General features: G+C 40.8%; 1 protein-coding gene across 1 annotated transcript in view; it reads right to left on the minus strand.

Annotated features, from left to right (window-relative positions):
* Positions 1-16611, minus strand: part of TOP1 (DNA topoisomerase I) — a 76638-nt gene that overhangs the window by 27016 nt on the left and 33011 nt on the right. The window contains exons 3-5 of the mRNA XM_083746206.1: positions 12513-12615; positions 2634-2769; positions 1823-1878 (exon numbers count right to left, since the gene is read on the minus strand). Coding sequence (XP_083602332.1) covers positions 1823-1878; positions 2634-2769; positions 12513-12615 — 295 coding nt within the window. The remainder of the gene's footprint in view (positions 1-1822; positions 1879-2633; positions 2770-12512; positions 12616-16611) is intronic.

A 16611-nucleotide genomic window follows, 5' to 3' on the forward strand; every position in this document is an offset into this window, starting at 1 on the left:
ATGTAACACCATATTGCAGGGCTGGTGGGGTTCTGCCCCACCAAACCCCTCCAGATATTGGTGTCAGCAAAAAAGAAAATTAAAATAAACATGCTGGAAAGTAGATCCCAACACTCTGGTGGGGATACAAATAACTCCCCGCTTCTTAGCTGATCTGTGTATGGTTTCCTCCAAACTCTCCCCATGACAACCTACTAGGTTTCTATATTCCTCCAGCTGTACCATTTTGGGAAGCTCTGATTTAAATTAAGGCTGCATAGAAAAATGAGAAAAAAATCCTACAACAATGGGACAATGGATTACAAACCCTGAACACAAACTTGTAGATGTTAGCAAGTATTAAGTGTTAAAAGATGTGTCAGATTCAAACTACTTGATTGTTTTTTAGTTACAACAATTCAAGTTTTAAAATTGTTTTAATAAATCTACTCTCCCCGAAATATCCACACACTGGATATTGGGATATTCCGTAATATAAATTACTAGTTCTATTTTGTTTTACCTACAGGTATGCATGGCATTTTTGTACGGTGTGTGTGGGGGGGTATTCATATTTAAAGAGAATCTGTGGCTTGCCCTTCCAGTGAAAACCATGGTGGGTCAAAGCATATAAAACGATGTAACAAAAAGTGGCTGTGTTCAAACATCACAATAACCCAGACTTATCATGGTTTATCAGGAATGAGCAGCATGCTAATGCACGCTGCCTTATCTCACAGCTGGAAAAACTCAGCAGCGCTGGGAAATACACCTCTACAGTTACTGGGAACAAATGCATGCTGCTAAAGGAGCCATTTTGATGGAAGTCACTTTACAAAGCTACTCAGGAGACCACATTTCAGCCACTGAAAGCTAATTTATTGAGCTGACTCTAAAAATACATTTTTTCCAAAGGCAAAAATTCTGCAGCTATTTCGCAATGAAGACTGCGTTCTGTGGAATACAAAAGATCTTAGAGCTGCAGTCTTCTTGGATGTTTCAGTGCAGTGCAAACTCCACAAAACCCAAAACACTGCAAGCAATGAGGTCACCTTCTGCAGTGCCATCTCTCTTCTAAAAAGATGTAGCCTGATCTGCTTTCCACTTCAAATATCTAACACAGATAAGATCAGCTGGTAATACAAGACAGCAGAGTAAAATACTTGTGCAAGGAATGCTAGTATTTTAAAGTACAAAGGCACTGCAGATTTTAAAGGCTGTGTTTTAAATCAATCCAGCATCGTGCATCAAAATGCAGGAGATTGCTGGAAACAGACTGCACGATAGTGGAAAAATCTGGTGTCAGTTCTACGAGGTATTTATGCTGAGCATAACTGCTGCTGGCTTTTTGACAAGCGGGTTTTACATTCTTAAGATTGCAGTTCCTAGAAATACCAAGAGGGGTCCTTACTTTCTTCTACTGTGAATCAAGCAGTTTATATATGCTTGAATACTGTTTTAGAAACAGTGCACAGGAGGAACAACTTTAGTTTGACCCTAAATTCCCAGTTCTTCTACCGAGCGTCTGATATTGATAGGGACTTTAAAAGTCTATGTTATTTTAGAGTCTTTATCAGGGACAAGAAGGTTCTATGTCTACATTTAATTAAAAAAGAGAAGTGCATAAGAGAATCCTTTACATTCTTATTCCTGTCCATATAGCTGTACTGGTTTTTAACACAAAAAAGATTCCCCATCTTTGGTTTTAGGTTTTCTTTATGCCAACAGAAAAGAGGATCCCAGAAGTCTCAGGGATCCCACTGAAAGAAATTCCACTCATCTTCTGGGTACAAGTCAAAACTAAAAATCTAACAGTCATCACACAAGGCTCCTAGCTGCATACCTGGAGAAGCCATTTTCTTTTTCCTTCTTTATTTTCACTTCACCAGATGATTTACTCTGAAAACAGAAGTGAGAGCTGGTTAGTAAGCTATAAAAAGCACTGTCATATCTTCCCTGTGCATTCAAATGTAACTGACAAAAGACCCTTGTACCAGGAGCAAGTGCACTTCCAGCTATTCCTCAGAAACGCTTTCAGCATTATTGGATCCGGCCAGTCCCAAATATGTGCTCTGTCCTGCTATTTTCCTATCTATCTAGATGTTCTCCCGAAGTTTTTTCTTTTGTCTGGCCACAACTGCAGAATTTGCTATCAACTCCTTAGCTTATTTAGACAAGGCTTCTGCTTGTACTGTTACACTGCATAATTATGCGCTTTGCCCAAACATGAACAGATGGGGTAGGAAAATTATCAAGGTACTGTCTGTCCCTCTTCTGTCTGTCAAGGCTGGGCTAAGGTGTGCACCTGCATCGGTGCAATGTTTGTAATATCCTGCATCAAGTTACCTACAGAATCCCTCCTCATGTAGAACACAACATGTGCTGAAATTCGGCCTGTAGCTGCTATGAAGTTTAACATGACTTTTATTATGACAAGTTTACAACAGCCATTTAAGCAGACGCACAGTGATGTCATCTAACACCTAATGCCACAGCTCCTATACTCATAGCCTTGAGTTTCTGCTGAAACTGTACGTGGGATTTGACTTGCAAAACAGCTTAAAAATGTCAAAAATATGAAGCTGCTCGTGTCTTTATCCACAACAAAAGCCCAGTCCAAAACAGTGCCATTCAGCCCCACCACCATCCTGTACCTTTTCTTCCTTTCGTTTCTCCTTGTCTCTATCTTTGTGTTTGTCTTTGTGTTTGTCGTGTTTCTCTGAACTGCCATCTTTGTGTTTGGTTTTCTCCTTCTCTTTGTGTTTCTTCTCCGAGGAATCTTTGTGCTCACTGGAAGATACAAGAGTCAGTTGGGACAGGATCGGTAGCAACGACCAAGCGGATTGACACGCCAAGCCCTAGAAAGTTTTCTATTAATATGAAGAATCACATAACTGTAGCAATAAGGAACATAGTAAAGTCAAGATGCCTCGGGGACACCACAGACTAATGCATTTTCGCCTGAAGGAGTTTCAACAATATATGTGCACTGTTTAGTACACCTTAAGCCCAGTACTAACATCTTGGCATTTATGCTTTTAACAGCAGCCATAATTGGAACCTTCAGTGGATTTGTCCCCCTACTGAGACAGGAGTAAAAAGAAGACAAACCCTGCAGTTATAACACCAAACATCATATTTATGGCTCATATTGGTATTGATAAATTTATTAGACGAGAGAAACAGAGGCATACAGCGTTTAAGCAATGGGCTGTGGTTCACTCAATTCAGTCACTAGAAGAGCCAGAAACTGAGTTCAGGAGTTCTTTCATGTCTAGTTACATTCTCCTCCTGTTAGTGCATTTTAGAAACCAATGATACTTGTGCCATATGACCTTCGCCAAGCCTCACTTCTTCCCTCTCCCCACCAGTGGCCTGTTTCACTTATGAGGGAGAGAGCTAAAAAAAATGTTGGGTTTTCATTACATCAGAAAGAAAATGGTATGTCTCTACAGTCATACCTCGGGATAAATACGCCTCAGGTTGAGCGCTTTCAGGTTGCGCTCTGCGGCGACCCAGAAGTAACATAGTGCGTTACTTTTGGGTTTCGCCGCTTGCGCAGACAGTCAAAATGACGTCACACGCATGCACGGAAGCGGCGAAACGAGACCCACGCAGATGCGTCTTATGTTCTATTCAGGATGCGAACGGGGCTCCGGAACGGATCCTGTTCGCATCCTGAGGTACCACTGTAATTCTATTCTAATGCCAAAATCAAAACAAAACCCAGTCTCTTTAGAAAGTGGTCCATTTCCCAATTAACTATTCAGTGGCTGCTTAGACCACAATAATCAGAATTAAACTTGTAGATTACAGAGATGAATTGTTGAAAAACCCTTAACAATGTGGTATATCCTGCTAGGGAAAGATTTAAGGCTCATGTGTGATTATATTATATCCAGGCACATGATAAAGAAAGCAGCTCTTAGAGAACTCCAACACTGCATTTTGAGAAGTCAACTGCAGCCTTCTCCTATTACACTCATTAGGTTTCCTTACTTCATTATCCTGACCCTCTTGCCCCTCAATGACTCTGCAAGCTAAGTACTCTGGATTCCCCTTTCATTCCTCCCACTTGCTAGTGCCACTCTATTTCTTATGGTTTGATTCTCAGCTCCCACAAGCCCTTCCAATGTGACTTACTGCTTCTTGAATCTGGAAAATTCTCCGTCCCTAATGTAGAGACACATACCACAATAAAGTCAAATAAGCAACTATATTTATTACATTTTTATTCTGCCCATATCCTAATAATATTTTTAAAGTATTTTTTCTTGGTTTTAATAAATGTATGATATAGTTTGTTTTTTTGTAAAGTTGATTTAAGTTGCCTGCGACAAAAAAAGTATCTAATAAACTTAAATAACAACAACAATATAGAACAAGTGCACGTGCTACCTCCCCATATTTCAGCTCACTACCCCTCTGAATAGGTTAGACTAAGCGATAGTGATCACCTATGCTCATCAAATTAACTTCATGACCAAGTGGAGTTTTGAAGCTGGGTCTCCCCAGGTCTGGTTAAACACTATATAATACCAGCCTTCATTGTCATATACGTTCTCCAAATGCCCATAAAACATTTAGTCCTTTTAAAAATGTGATGCAATTTCTTTGGATTTTTGAGATACTTCATCATTTAAGTATTTAAGACAAGAACCACTACATATAAAGAAATCATATTTACCAAATACAAAAAGATGGAATTTCTAATAAAATCTTCTGTTCCCCACAGTGGCCAACCTTTTTTGGTCCACATAATTTATTTCAACAATCCAACTTTCATAAAATGGAAAGCCCACTTGTTACAACATCTAACAAACTGGCTAACAGTATTTTTATTTCACTTTTGTTTTATGCAGTTTTGATCCACCCCCCTTCATGAAAATGATGCTGAAAAGGTTAAGTTACATAACTTCATATCTAATAATCAGGTCTGACTTTTGCTGTCTGTTTGCCTGTTGCAAAGCAAGCAGATGCTGAATTAGGAATGCCTAAATGTCATCCACTCCTTGCTTGGAGGACAGAGAATATACTTCTTTCTAACCATTCATGGTTTTTGTCTTGAGAAACTTGGGTTCCCAACCTCTATCACCTCAAAAGATAAAATAGGAAAGAGAAAAAGAAAAGGGGGAAATGTACAGGTGCTGTAAAGAATTAAGAGAGGATCAATACTAGCCTGGCTAAGTATGCTAGGTTATTAACCAATGTTAAGCCAGAGTTGTATGATGTAGTTTGGGTGCAACAGGGAATAGGTTTAATGAAGTCAGGATTGTTGCACTGAACAGAGTGTTTGAAAGTGAAAAGGGAAGAAACCTCTTAAAACCATGGTTGATAAAACAATGGATAATCATCAAAACCTGGCCACTATGATGGAGGTTAATTGCTACTATGATGTGCTCCAACAGACATGGACACCAGCAAAAAGTAACAGTTTTTAATTGCAGGAACACAACAAATTTTTAGCCAGCTTTTAGTCATGGCACATTAAAGATTCTTCACATTTTTCTACTGCGAAAACATCCTCTGATCTTTTTTTCATTACTTCTACCTGGGTGTATTAAATACAACTGACACGAATTCTTGTCACCTGCAGCACTACAATCAGTTTCCCTACTTCAGTCACAAACACATGCACCCCACAGCTATACAAATTGACAAGTAAAAAAGACAGATACAGTAAGAACTTTCCTGGTAACAAATACCTATTTAGAGAACATAGACGTATGAAATGTCACCACAAGGCAAACTTCTCAACAGGGGAAAAAAAGAGAGATTTAATTTGCATGACAGCAGAAAATAGGAAAAAACCACCAACAAATGGTATGCGTCTCTGAAGAAAAAACTCACAGACCAGTGCAGCTTCTAATAAATGAAGGTAAGCAAATGTGTCATTTAACTTAATCTCATTTTGTAATCAGACAAGAACTATTTGGAGCGCCTCACATCAAGACATAAGCCCTCATTTTAAATGCCTGTTTGTTATGAATAAGATTGGTAAACTAGCTTATGTGCCAAAATAAAAAATAAAATAAAAAAATAAAAAGATTGCCATCCTATGAAAGAGAGAACATAATTCCTCCCATTTGACAGGTGGGAAATGGATGATATGGGGATGGCAACCTGGATCATACGTCAGCCTGAGATCAGGCAATACAATTGACTCAAATCTACACTGCAGTCCAGTCCTTACTTTAAAAAGCATGTTCAGCATGTGCAAACAATCTCCTGCTGGCACAGACAAAAACTGTTCACCTAACAACTAATAAGGTGGTGTTTTGCTGCCTGAGGCAAAAAGCCCCCCCCCCCGTTCTACATACAGAAGCCAAGGAGATTGGCAGCTGGATCTATCAGTGGTAATAGGCCAGTGTATTCCATGGCTCTTGAGGGCAACGTGCTAATTGAGAGGATTCAGGACAGGCTGTTGGCACAAACAGCTCTATCCTCCAATACAGGGGAATGTTGTCCCCTCAGCATCTACACCCAGCCCTGACTCTCCTGTGCAAGCTCTGGAATTCCTTCTTCTACCAAGGTTCAGAACAAGTAGGGAAGCTTGCAGGGCAAATTACCGTACAAAATGTTACTTTGGCCTTTTCCAAGAAGAGAACACTGCAGCTGCATTCATTGCTTAATTCTCAACCTGGCCAACAGGCACAGACTACCATTTTGGAAAGCTTACCTTCTCTAGTAGGCAAAGCAACTGGTCCTAGTGCAGGCTTCCTCAAACTTGGCCCTCCAGATGTTTTTGGCCTACAACTCCCATGATCCCTAGCTAGCAGGACCAGTAGTCAGGGATGGTGAGAATTGTAGTCTCAAAACATCTGGAGGGCAGAGGTTGGGGAAGCCTGCCCTAGTGTAACACAGTTATCTTCCCAGATGTAGGACAGCAGTGTGTTGCAGCTACTTTTACTCCTCAGCCTGGGGCAAGATGATAATGAATGGTTAGTTGCTTACTGACAGCCTCTCCTTCAGCTAGATCATAGTAAAGGACACTCTGCTCCCTTCAAACATCAGCTCACAGCTTGCCACCAAAAGCTGCATTACGTAGCTTCCCCTCTGAATCATGAAGGATAGATCAAGTCTATGCACAAATCAGGTTTAGAGAGTGTTGCATGAATCAGTCTTCACTCATAGCTGAGCTGGGATCACAACTTATATTATTTTATATTTATATCCCACCTTTCCTCCAAGTTGTCCAAGGCAGCATACCTGGTCTCCCCTCCTTCATTTTATCCTCGAAACAACTCTATAAGGGCCTTAATAGCCTAATGTCTAATGACGTGGTTTTTAAGTGTTGTCTACAGAATTCTTATTCCGACAGAGTGCATAAGACAACATGCAACTGGTGTAAAGACTGAAAATTAGAGGTGGTTCTTTTTGCAGGGAGGCACTACTCCATTCTGTGGTCCACCAAAGTGGAGGACTCAGATTCAGCACAGGAATCTGAAAGGTTCTTTTGGCCAATTATGTATGGAGAAGCATGGTAGAGCTAGAAAACGACATTTTTGCTACTGTGAAGTGCTTTACTCAGTGTTTGAATCTGTTTCTGCTCCATGTTCCTTGTTTTCATAAAAGCTTTTGATTTGATTCACAGGAAGCAAAGTATTTTGATGATTTATTCTGAGATGTACTTAAAAAAAAACCTCTGCAAAAAGCACTTTACTTTATTAGTAGATTGATGCACAGCTATTCCTTCAGGAAGTGTTTCCTTCAAGTAGACATCACTGTACTCTCTGGAAATTGCTCACAACATTAATGGCATTGCTAGAGTTAAGACGTAGCTTCTTGTTTGGAGATGAACTAAACAAAAAAAAAAACTGCACTGAATATGACATAGCAAGCCACTCTGAGCCTAATCCTTGTGGCACTTATGTATTGTACTGATTCAAATAAATACATTTATTTCTTATTTATTATCTTGAACCAGCACAGGACTTTCAGCAAGCTATATAAAGAACCATATAGACTGTAATAAACCAAAACTGATTACAATAGTTACAGGCTCTAGATAAAATACCAGCTAAAATTCTTTCTCCAAGTTAACACCCCCACCAGCACTCCAATGAGCTGAATTACATTACAGGATGTGGGTGGCGTTGTGGTCTAAACCACTGAGCCTCCTGGGCTTGCTGATCAGAAGGTCGGCGGTTCGAATCCCTGCGACGGAGTGAGCTCCTGTTGCTCTGCCCCAGCTCCTGCCAACTTAGCAGTTCGAAAGCACACCAATGCAAGTAGCTAAATAGGTACCACTAAGACAGCAAGGTAAATGGCTTTTCCATCACGGTGTTCTGTTGCACCAGAAGCGGTTTACTCATGCTGGCCACATGACCTGGAAAGCTGTCTGTGAACAAACACCAGCTTCCTTGGCCTGAAAGCAAGATGAGCACCGCACACCAGTCACCTTTGACTGGACTTAACTATCTAGGGGTCCTTTACCTTTTTACCTATAGGTAACTCTCAACTTACACATATTATACTTATGCTTTGTGCAGTGGTGTGTGTGTGTGTGTGTGTGTGTGTGTGAGAGTGAGAGAGAGAGAGAGAGAGAGAGAGAGAGATAAATGGAATGCAGAGGAAACCCACCATTCCCTCTGCTCCCTATTTATTTATTCTTCCCTGGCCACCTGTGCACAGCTACAATTGCAGGCTTACAAGATTTTAGGGAAGCAGTGGAAGGGCTCTGGGATGCTGCCAGAGCCCTTGCACCGCCTTCATAAAGCAGAGTAAGCAGCCCTCTACCTCACAGGAGGGGGTTGTTCCCGGCTTCATATGTTTCTGTGTTTATGCGTGGACTCCCAGAACTGAAATCTCGAGTAAGATGTGAGTTACCTGAATATTATGTCCTGCAACTTTATACTCTCTACTAAGAAGCCCTACATTTTTGCTACATTTACTTTGTACACCAGCCTGCTTTCCAAGTTACCTCTGGGTCGAAAGATATTGGATGTTGGATCCAATATGCTGGATTTAAAAGCATGAAGATTAATCCAGAAACAATAATAAATTCAAGTAAACTTGAATGTAGGCTGGGCTCCTTTAGGAGGAAGGTTGCAGTAATATTGTAATAAATAAATTTTGCTCCCTTAATGGAATAACTTTTTAAGTATGAAAACAGCTATAGTACCAAGGCAACCCCCACCCCACCAAAACTTCAATATGGCTAGCCCAAACACTCTGGTTTGCCCCTGATCATCTCTTACACATCACCTTATGCAGGCCTAAACCATTCTACAGGAATTAGGCCTGTTCCTTTGGCCAGTTTTTCCACTTCCTGGATCATATTAGGTGTAATTCAGCAACCTGCCTCCCTAACATGGGTGTATGGGTGAATTCTATGTAAGCAGAGACACTGCTTGAGCACTGGAAGATTTGCTGCCGAGCCAAGCTTGAGGTTTTACTATTAGTATATAAAGCATTTTATTTATACAGGTTCTAGTAATTCAACTCCTGACATACAAGTTCTGGTCTCTCTCTCTTTCTCTCTCCCTAGTGCAGGCCTGAGCACAGGTATATTTATGAGATGAAACATGGGAGGCATGTGATTTCAAACACAAAAGGAGTAAGAATGGAAAAAGTGACAGAATTTCTTCATTGATTTACCATATTCCTGTTATACAAAGTGGGGAATGTGCACCTCCCCTACTTGCCCTCTCAGCATGCCTGTCCCACCTTCTCAGACATCACCAGACAACCTCTAAATACGGTACATGAATCCAACCCTAAAGCACATGGGCCAAGATTGCAAGAGCAATGTCCTAGAAAAAAATCTGAATTCAATGCATGATCCAAGTTATGTAGTCAGTTCACGTTGAGCCCCCATATAGGCGATCTGTGGCATAAGAGGCAGGATACACTCATATGCTTGATCCCCTTGACACACAGGGGAGTCATCTCAGTATACACCTCCTGATCTGGCACTTGAAGTGCTTCAAATTGCAAATATTATGTTCTCAATGAATCTATTATAATTGAATCATGCCCATTGCACAGTGCATGCTTGGATGGGACAAGGCAATTTATCATGTCTACTCAGAAGTAAGTACTACTGAATTGAATAAGGTAAAGGGGCACAGTGTGACTTCTAGAAAGAGCCAACGTATTGTGTTAGTCAGTGCAGGAAATCATCATGAATAGGTAACCAGATAAGGAATACAGTGGTGCCTCGCAAGACGAAATTAATTCGTTCCGCAAGTCTTTTCGTCTTGCGAGTTTTTCGTCTTGCGAAGCACGGTTTCCCATAGGAATGCATTGAAAATCAATCAATGCGTTCCTATGGAAACCGCCTTCAGACCAGGTCCGGGGACAGTCTGTCCCCCGACCTCTTCTGAAGGCCGGCGGGGGGCGAAAGTCTTTGCTTCCCCCCGCCTGCCTTCCCGGGACAGCGGAGACTTCGCTGCCGTCCCCCAGCATTTTAAAAGCCCCCGGGACAGTGGAGACTTCTCCGCTGTCCGGGGCGATCTTAAAATGCTGGTGGGCGGCATTCTCAGCGGAATTCTCCGCTGTCCCGGGGCGATTTAAAAGCCCCCGGGAAGGCAGGCAGGAGGGACAAAGACTTTTGCCAGGACCTCTTCTGAAGGCGGGCGGGGGGCAAAAGTCTTTGCTCCCCCCCGCCTGCCTTCAAAAGCCATCTGGGATAGTGGGAAGCGCTTCCCTGCTATCCCGGACTGCTTTTAAAATGCTGGCGGTGGGGAGCAAAGCCTTTCGGCCCCCGCCGGCCTTCCTGGACCTCTTCTGAAGGCCGGAGGGGAGGGGGGAAGGCTTTGCTCCCCACCGCTAGCATTTAAAAGAGGTCCCCGGAGATTTCCCTATGGGCTTTCTTCTTGCGAAGCAAGCCCATAGGGAAATTCGTTTTGCGAAGCGCCTCCAAAACGGAAAACCCTTTCGTCTAGCGGGTTTTTCGTCTTGCGAGGCGTTTGTCTTGCGGGGCACCACTGTATAAGGTGATTGGTATATAAACATGTTCATTTAAAAAGCCTCTAAGGTTTAGGAAACAGTAAAATATGAATACAATTACTAAGCAATCATACTTGAAAAGCACTACATACCATAATTAATTTGTCTGCATATAAATTCTAACTAAGAGCTCCTCACTTGGGCAGAACTGTCACACAAGATTCACTGAATGGATAATTCATTGAATGGACACAAGTAAACACCTGTATGATGAATAAGGTGCTACAGGTGCTACAGCCTGTGGCACTGTCTACCCCTTATGCACTGTGTTCTCAATAATAATAATAATAATAATAATAATAATAATAATAATAATTTATTATTTACACCCCACCCATTTGGTTGGGTTTTTTTGCTCCCCTTCTAAGGTATATATATTATCTTTTGGAAGGCTGCAATGTGATTGAGATTATAGACAAGAAACACATCGGAGTAATGAGCCAAAAGCCAAGCAGGTTTTGCATTATGCTATGCAAAAAGTCCCGTTCTAAAAAGCTGTAAACACTCCAATGTGGGTGGAGGAGAGAAGAGAGTTTCACAACAATTTAGCAACATTTGGAAGCACAAGGTGAAATACCAGTCCCATTCCCTGCAAAGTGTGTTAATTAGCATTGCTGGGATTTAAGCAACCAGTAAAGTGTGTAACAGCTTAGCCAAGACATTTACAGCCTCTGCCTCCAAGGTATATGAATGTTGTAAGTTTTGGAGCTATGTTGGCTCAGAAATATCTCCCATCTATCACAAATTGGAAAATGAAATGGTTTATTAAAATGCATTCAAGTTTAGAAAAAAGCACAAAAGGGATCAAGGTGTTAAACTTGTTAAAAGGTTAAATTTGTGTAACTGTTTAGGTACAAAATAAGGCTATGTGAATGAAAGGGAGGGCAGTCATATATACCATAGAATGGCAGCCCCATCATTTGATATCTGGAAGCTATTCACAGGTTTTAACCTCAGTAACATTAACTTACATGTAACTTGGTTAACCCCCAAACAGTAAAAAAAAATAGCTGTCTTGAATTTACTATTTCAAGTGTCACTTTATGACTTGAGAAGATTATTAAAACAAAATTTCCAATGAGAATGGCCACCAATTTATGTGGAGACCTTTGAAGTAGGGAAAGGAAGCCAAGTACCAAAGGACTGCTATGCCTATCAAGAGCAAGCACTATTGGCCTTAATTTGTGGTGAACTACCTTGCATCTCCTGCAAAGTTAAAGAGTATGTGAACAAAAGTGACTAAAGCAGGCTTCTTGCCTTGCCCAATACTTAGGCCAGCCAATGTACTTATTGGCATAGTAGACACAATATTATCTGACCAACAACAGCCTGCCTGGGTTAGCCAATCTCTGAGACTGCATCATATCCACATCTCCCCCAACTATGGCTGGAAACAGCTGAGAAGTATGCCAATAGCCCAATCAGATGGGATCACATGAAGCAAGTGCAATGCGTGCCACCTCCCCACTAGCCAGCTGACAAGCACTCTGTCTGTAATCTTGCAACCCCGTTCACATGTTTCCAGGCCTAGTTTTGCATGTCAGGACAACAAACCTGCTGACAGCAACCAGCAATCTCACCTGTTACTGTGCTTAGATTTCTCTCGATCTTTGTCTTTGTCCTTCTTGTGCTCTTTGTGTCTGTGTTCCCGGTCTTTGTGTTTATCTTTATGTTTGTGAGAATCTGAAAGCAAGAGAACAGAGAAACGAATTAGGAAATCGCTGAGAAGCTATGACAATTTCTAGTAAGCAGCTTTGTATTGGCTGCCACAAATATGCAACCTAAACATCCCAGTAGCAGTGATGTACATCACTTCACTATATGTATGAAACTGGCATCAGGCAAACCCATGTGCATCCTCTACTGCAGGGGTCCTCAACTTTTTGGGGGGCAATGGGCCTTGGCAAGTGCCAAAAGAAGGGTTTTTAAAATAGTTTTTAATGCTGTAACCTGCCCTGGGACTTTTTGATGAAGGGCAGGAAATGAAATGAAATAAAATAAACAAATAGTCTGAGGACCTCACCCTACATGACTGTTTCTCTCTCCTTCTCTCTGAAAATAAGCCCAAATCTATTGTTATTATGTTCCCTGACATTTTACAGACGGGCACCTCTCCTCTCCTGGGAGAGACAAGTTAGTATTTCTGGTGCATGGAAAGTGACAAAAAAGTACAGGGGGAAAAGGTTTAAATGAAGTGTGCAGGTTCATCCATGTACCAACCTGTGGAAAAAACTAGCAAAGGATCAACACAGTACAGTGGACGCTCAGGCTGCAAAAGTGATCCGTGCAGGAGGCACGTTCGCAACCTGCAGCGTTCACAACCCGCAGCGCCGCGTCTGCGCCCAAACCCAGAAGTAACCTGTTCCGGTACTTCCAGCTTCGGCACGGTGCCCAACCCAAAAACACGCAACCTGAAGTGTCTGTAACCCGAGGTATGACTGTACTCAGGACTTCCCTACTCAAGTAGATAAACCATATTGTCCCCAAGTGTAAAACCTTGCAAATATTAAAGGTGTTTTGGTGTCCTGTTTTCTTCCACATGACATTTAAAATAATTGGTGCTCCCTCCCTCCGCTACATACAAACACGAACACACAGCACCGCACAACAGATTATGTATTTTCTGCTTACTGCACAAGAAAAGTATTGTCTTTTTCTAGCCCACACAGATATACATGCAGCTAAAACAATTAATTTTTAATGTGGGGGAATGACGAAACTTAGACGGGTCTTTGGGATGCAAAAAATAATAATAATAATTCTTGGGTGTTCATATGTAACCTATGTGCTACAGGTTACCATCTTCTTATAGAAAAAACAGAAAGGGCCACTAGTAGAACTGGCACGGAAGGAAAAATGTCTAGACTGGAAGCACTCCTAACTGGAAGTTACCCCCTGAATCTAACCAATTATTTGATCAACTGCCTTTTACACATTGGATACTCAATATCAAGTTAACAAACAGTTCAATGGAGATTTTGATTGGAACATTTGATTCAAATTACCTAGAAATTCTACTTATTAAGCAACCTTCTAAATGCAAGCAGTTTTATTTCTCCTAATACATGTTTCCTCCATAGCTGTTTGGAAAGCATCTCAATTTACTGGATCAACAAGTGATGCAGTGACTATTTCCTAATGCCACTGAGGACCCGGCTAAAGGGAAGGTCCTCAAAATATTCCCATCTAGACTTGGTTCAATGTTATAGGCAAGCCAAGTTCACCTATGGTCTGTTTGCTTACAAGGTATGCCCAGATAAGTATCCTTAACAATTTGGTTGGTAATTCCACCCTAAATGTCATAGTTATAATGTACAAGCAGTAAGAAAACAAAACAAAATTTGGGGAAACAAGCCATGGTTTGATGGACTGTGGGGAAACCTGTACTTAACTTGTGGTTTAACAAACCATGGCTGAGCATTATGTGCATACAGGGTTTTTCTTAAAACCAGCAGCCATGATATTCAGTGGTGAAGTATGGGAATAGAGGACTTTGCATATTGTGCAGTTGTCCCTTCTGTTTTTCTAGTGTTGTTCTTTTCAGATTCACCCTACTTTGTCCCAGTTCTAATCTCACAACAAAAAGCAGTAAACAAAAATGAAATGTTTGTGACATTTGACTAGGCTTAAGCTAAGGTCTGATAGTTACTGGACAGACTAAAATTGTTAATTTTGCATCAAGAGAAGACTAAATGCTTTCTTCACAGATGGAATATAACACAAAGTAGATAACCTTTCTTGGCCTTAGGGCCACATTTAATATTGGCTAACACATCAAGTGCTACATACCAGAGGCGGGTGAAAGTGGGTTTGGCCACTGTGAGAGCCTTGTGACTATGCATGATTTCAAAGCTGCAATTGTAATAGAGTAGCCTTTCAAACCACCATAATTCTACAGGCAAAAACAGACAAACTACTTTGGCTTAATAGACATCAGATTATCTTGGTTCACCGTAGCACAAAGTTATACAAACAGGTTCCATCAGGAAGGAAAAACTAGATTATAACAGTTACTAAAGATCTTTAAAGCAACTTGCTTCAGTGAAAGCGATCATCTGGGAGCCTAACTGTAGAGCCAGCAATAAACAGTGTTTAATGGAAGTCTTGTAAACAAATTATTAGAGGAATCTCTTTAGACAGTTGTCTACATAAGCATAATGGAAAGCACAAGACCAATAAACAGCAAGGAGGAAGCGAATAGGAAAAGAATGTGAAATACTTGACAGGAAATATAGTATATACAGTAAAGTTTACAACCAACTTTTTGTATTATGGGGTCAGTAGGCGCACACTCTTTATCCACATCATACATAGGGCTGAAAGTGTATTCTGCCATTCAAACCGAGGCCCTCACAACTGATCAGACTCCAAAATAGAGTGTTGACATCATCTAGTAGTAATTTTGAGTTGGGCTAGACTGCTTGTACTACACTGCATACAAATATGTACATTTACATGTTATATACACACAAAGGGGAATCACTCACTTAAAAGTGGAATGACTCACTTTGAAATCAATTTCTGCCCTTCATTTATTGTAGAAATCATTGCCATTTTTACCATACCTAGATTAAATTTGATACAACCACTTGAAGCAATAAGAGTACAGGTGGGGGTTAAATTCTGCTCCCTTTTATAATATCAAATACAATGTAAAATGTGGAGAAAATGACCACCACCCCTCACAGGTCTCAGTGAATCCTGTTTCCCTGAACAAAAAGTAAAATGTGTCCTTCTCTTGACCTATATTCCAAAGTGCAATAGAAACAGGTAAGACACCCTGGAAACCTTTATTTCAACATTTTAAAATAAATAAAAATGAAGCACACAGAGATGCACAAATATGCAATTTATGCATTCTGTACAGACAGCACAATCAAATGATTGTATAATAAATGGGGAAATGGAAAGTAAAAGAAAGTTAAGGAAGCTGAAAATTATTGTAAAGACTCGGGTGGGCAGGGGGGGGCATATGAAGAAAATGCTACCAGTGAACACTTTTCAGAAAACCTTTTTGCAATTCCAAGCAAAGACCCCAAGCACTTCCTTCTTCCAGCTCTTCTAATAATTGTTTTACTGGCCCAGTGCCCTATTAGGTATTAGAAACACTCACAGAATATTTTGAGAGTATTCTGGCACCTGTCATTAGAAAGTCTACAAAGGGAAACCATTTATGCTTATTTACAAAGATAAAAATCACTCTTGAAATCTAGAGACTTTGAACTCAGATTGGATTCCAAGGTATTTTATAAAATGGGGAGAGGGATTAATGGAATTATGTGAACAAAGTTGGACTGAAGCTATGGGTTTGTAGGCAGTAGCATTGCCCTCAAAGAGTTTATTTCATTTTATTGTAGTTTAGTGTAGAAAATAAGCTGAGCACCTATTCCCACAGAATTACACACTACACTGTACTTCACCACCTTGTAATTTCATAATTATCTCTCCAGAACAAAAAGGGTCAATTTTGCTAGTGTATACTGGAAGCATTTGACCTTCTGTAATTTCACTTCATTGTTTCAAGGTTCCAAACTCCTGGCCGCCAGCACTATCTGGGGACACACTTCATTTCCTCTAAATGTTAGCCACACATTTGCAGGAGTTTTAATCTGAAATATAAAGGCAGGAATTGCTGCTATTATGGTAGTTGTCATATGCATGATCTCCATGTTAAAACTA

The sequence above is a fragment of the Podarcis gaigeae genome (assembly GCF_964106915.1).
Source record: "Podarcis gaigeae genome assembly, chromosome: 6".
In the NCBI taxonomy this organism is placed as follows: Eukaryota; Metazoa; Chordata; class Lepidosauria; order Squamata; family Lacertidae; genus Podarcis; species Podarcis gaigeae.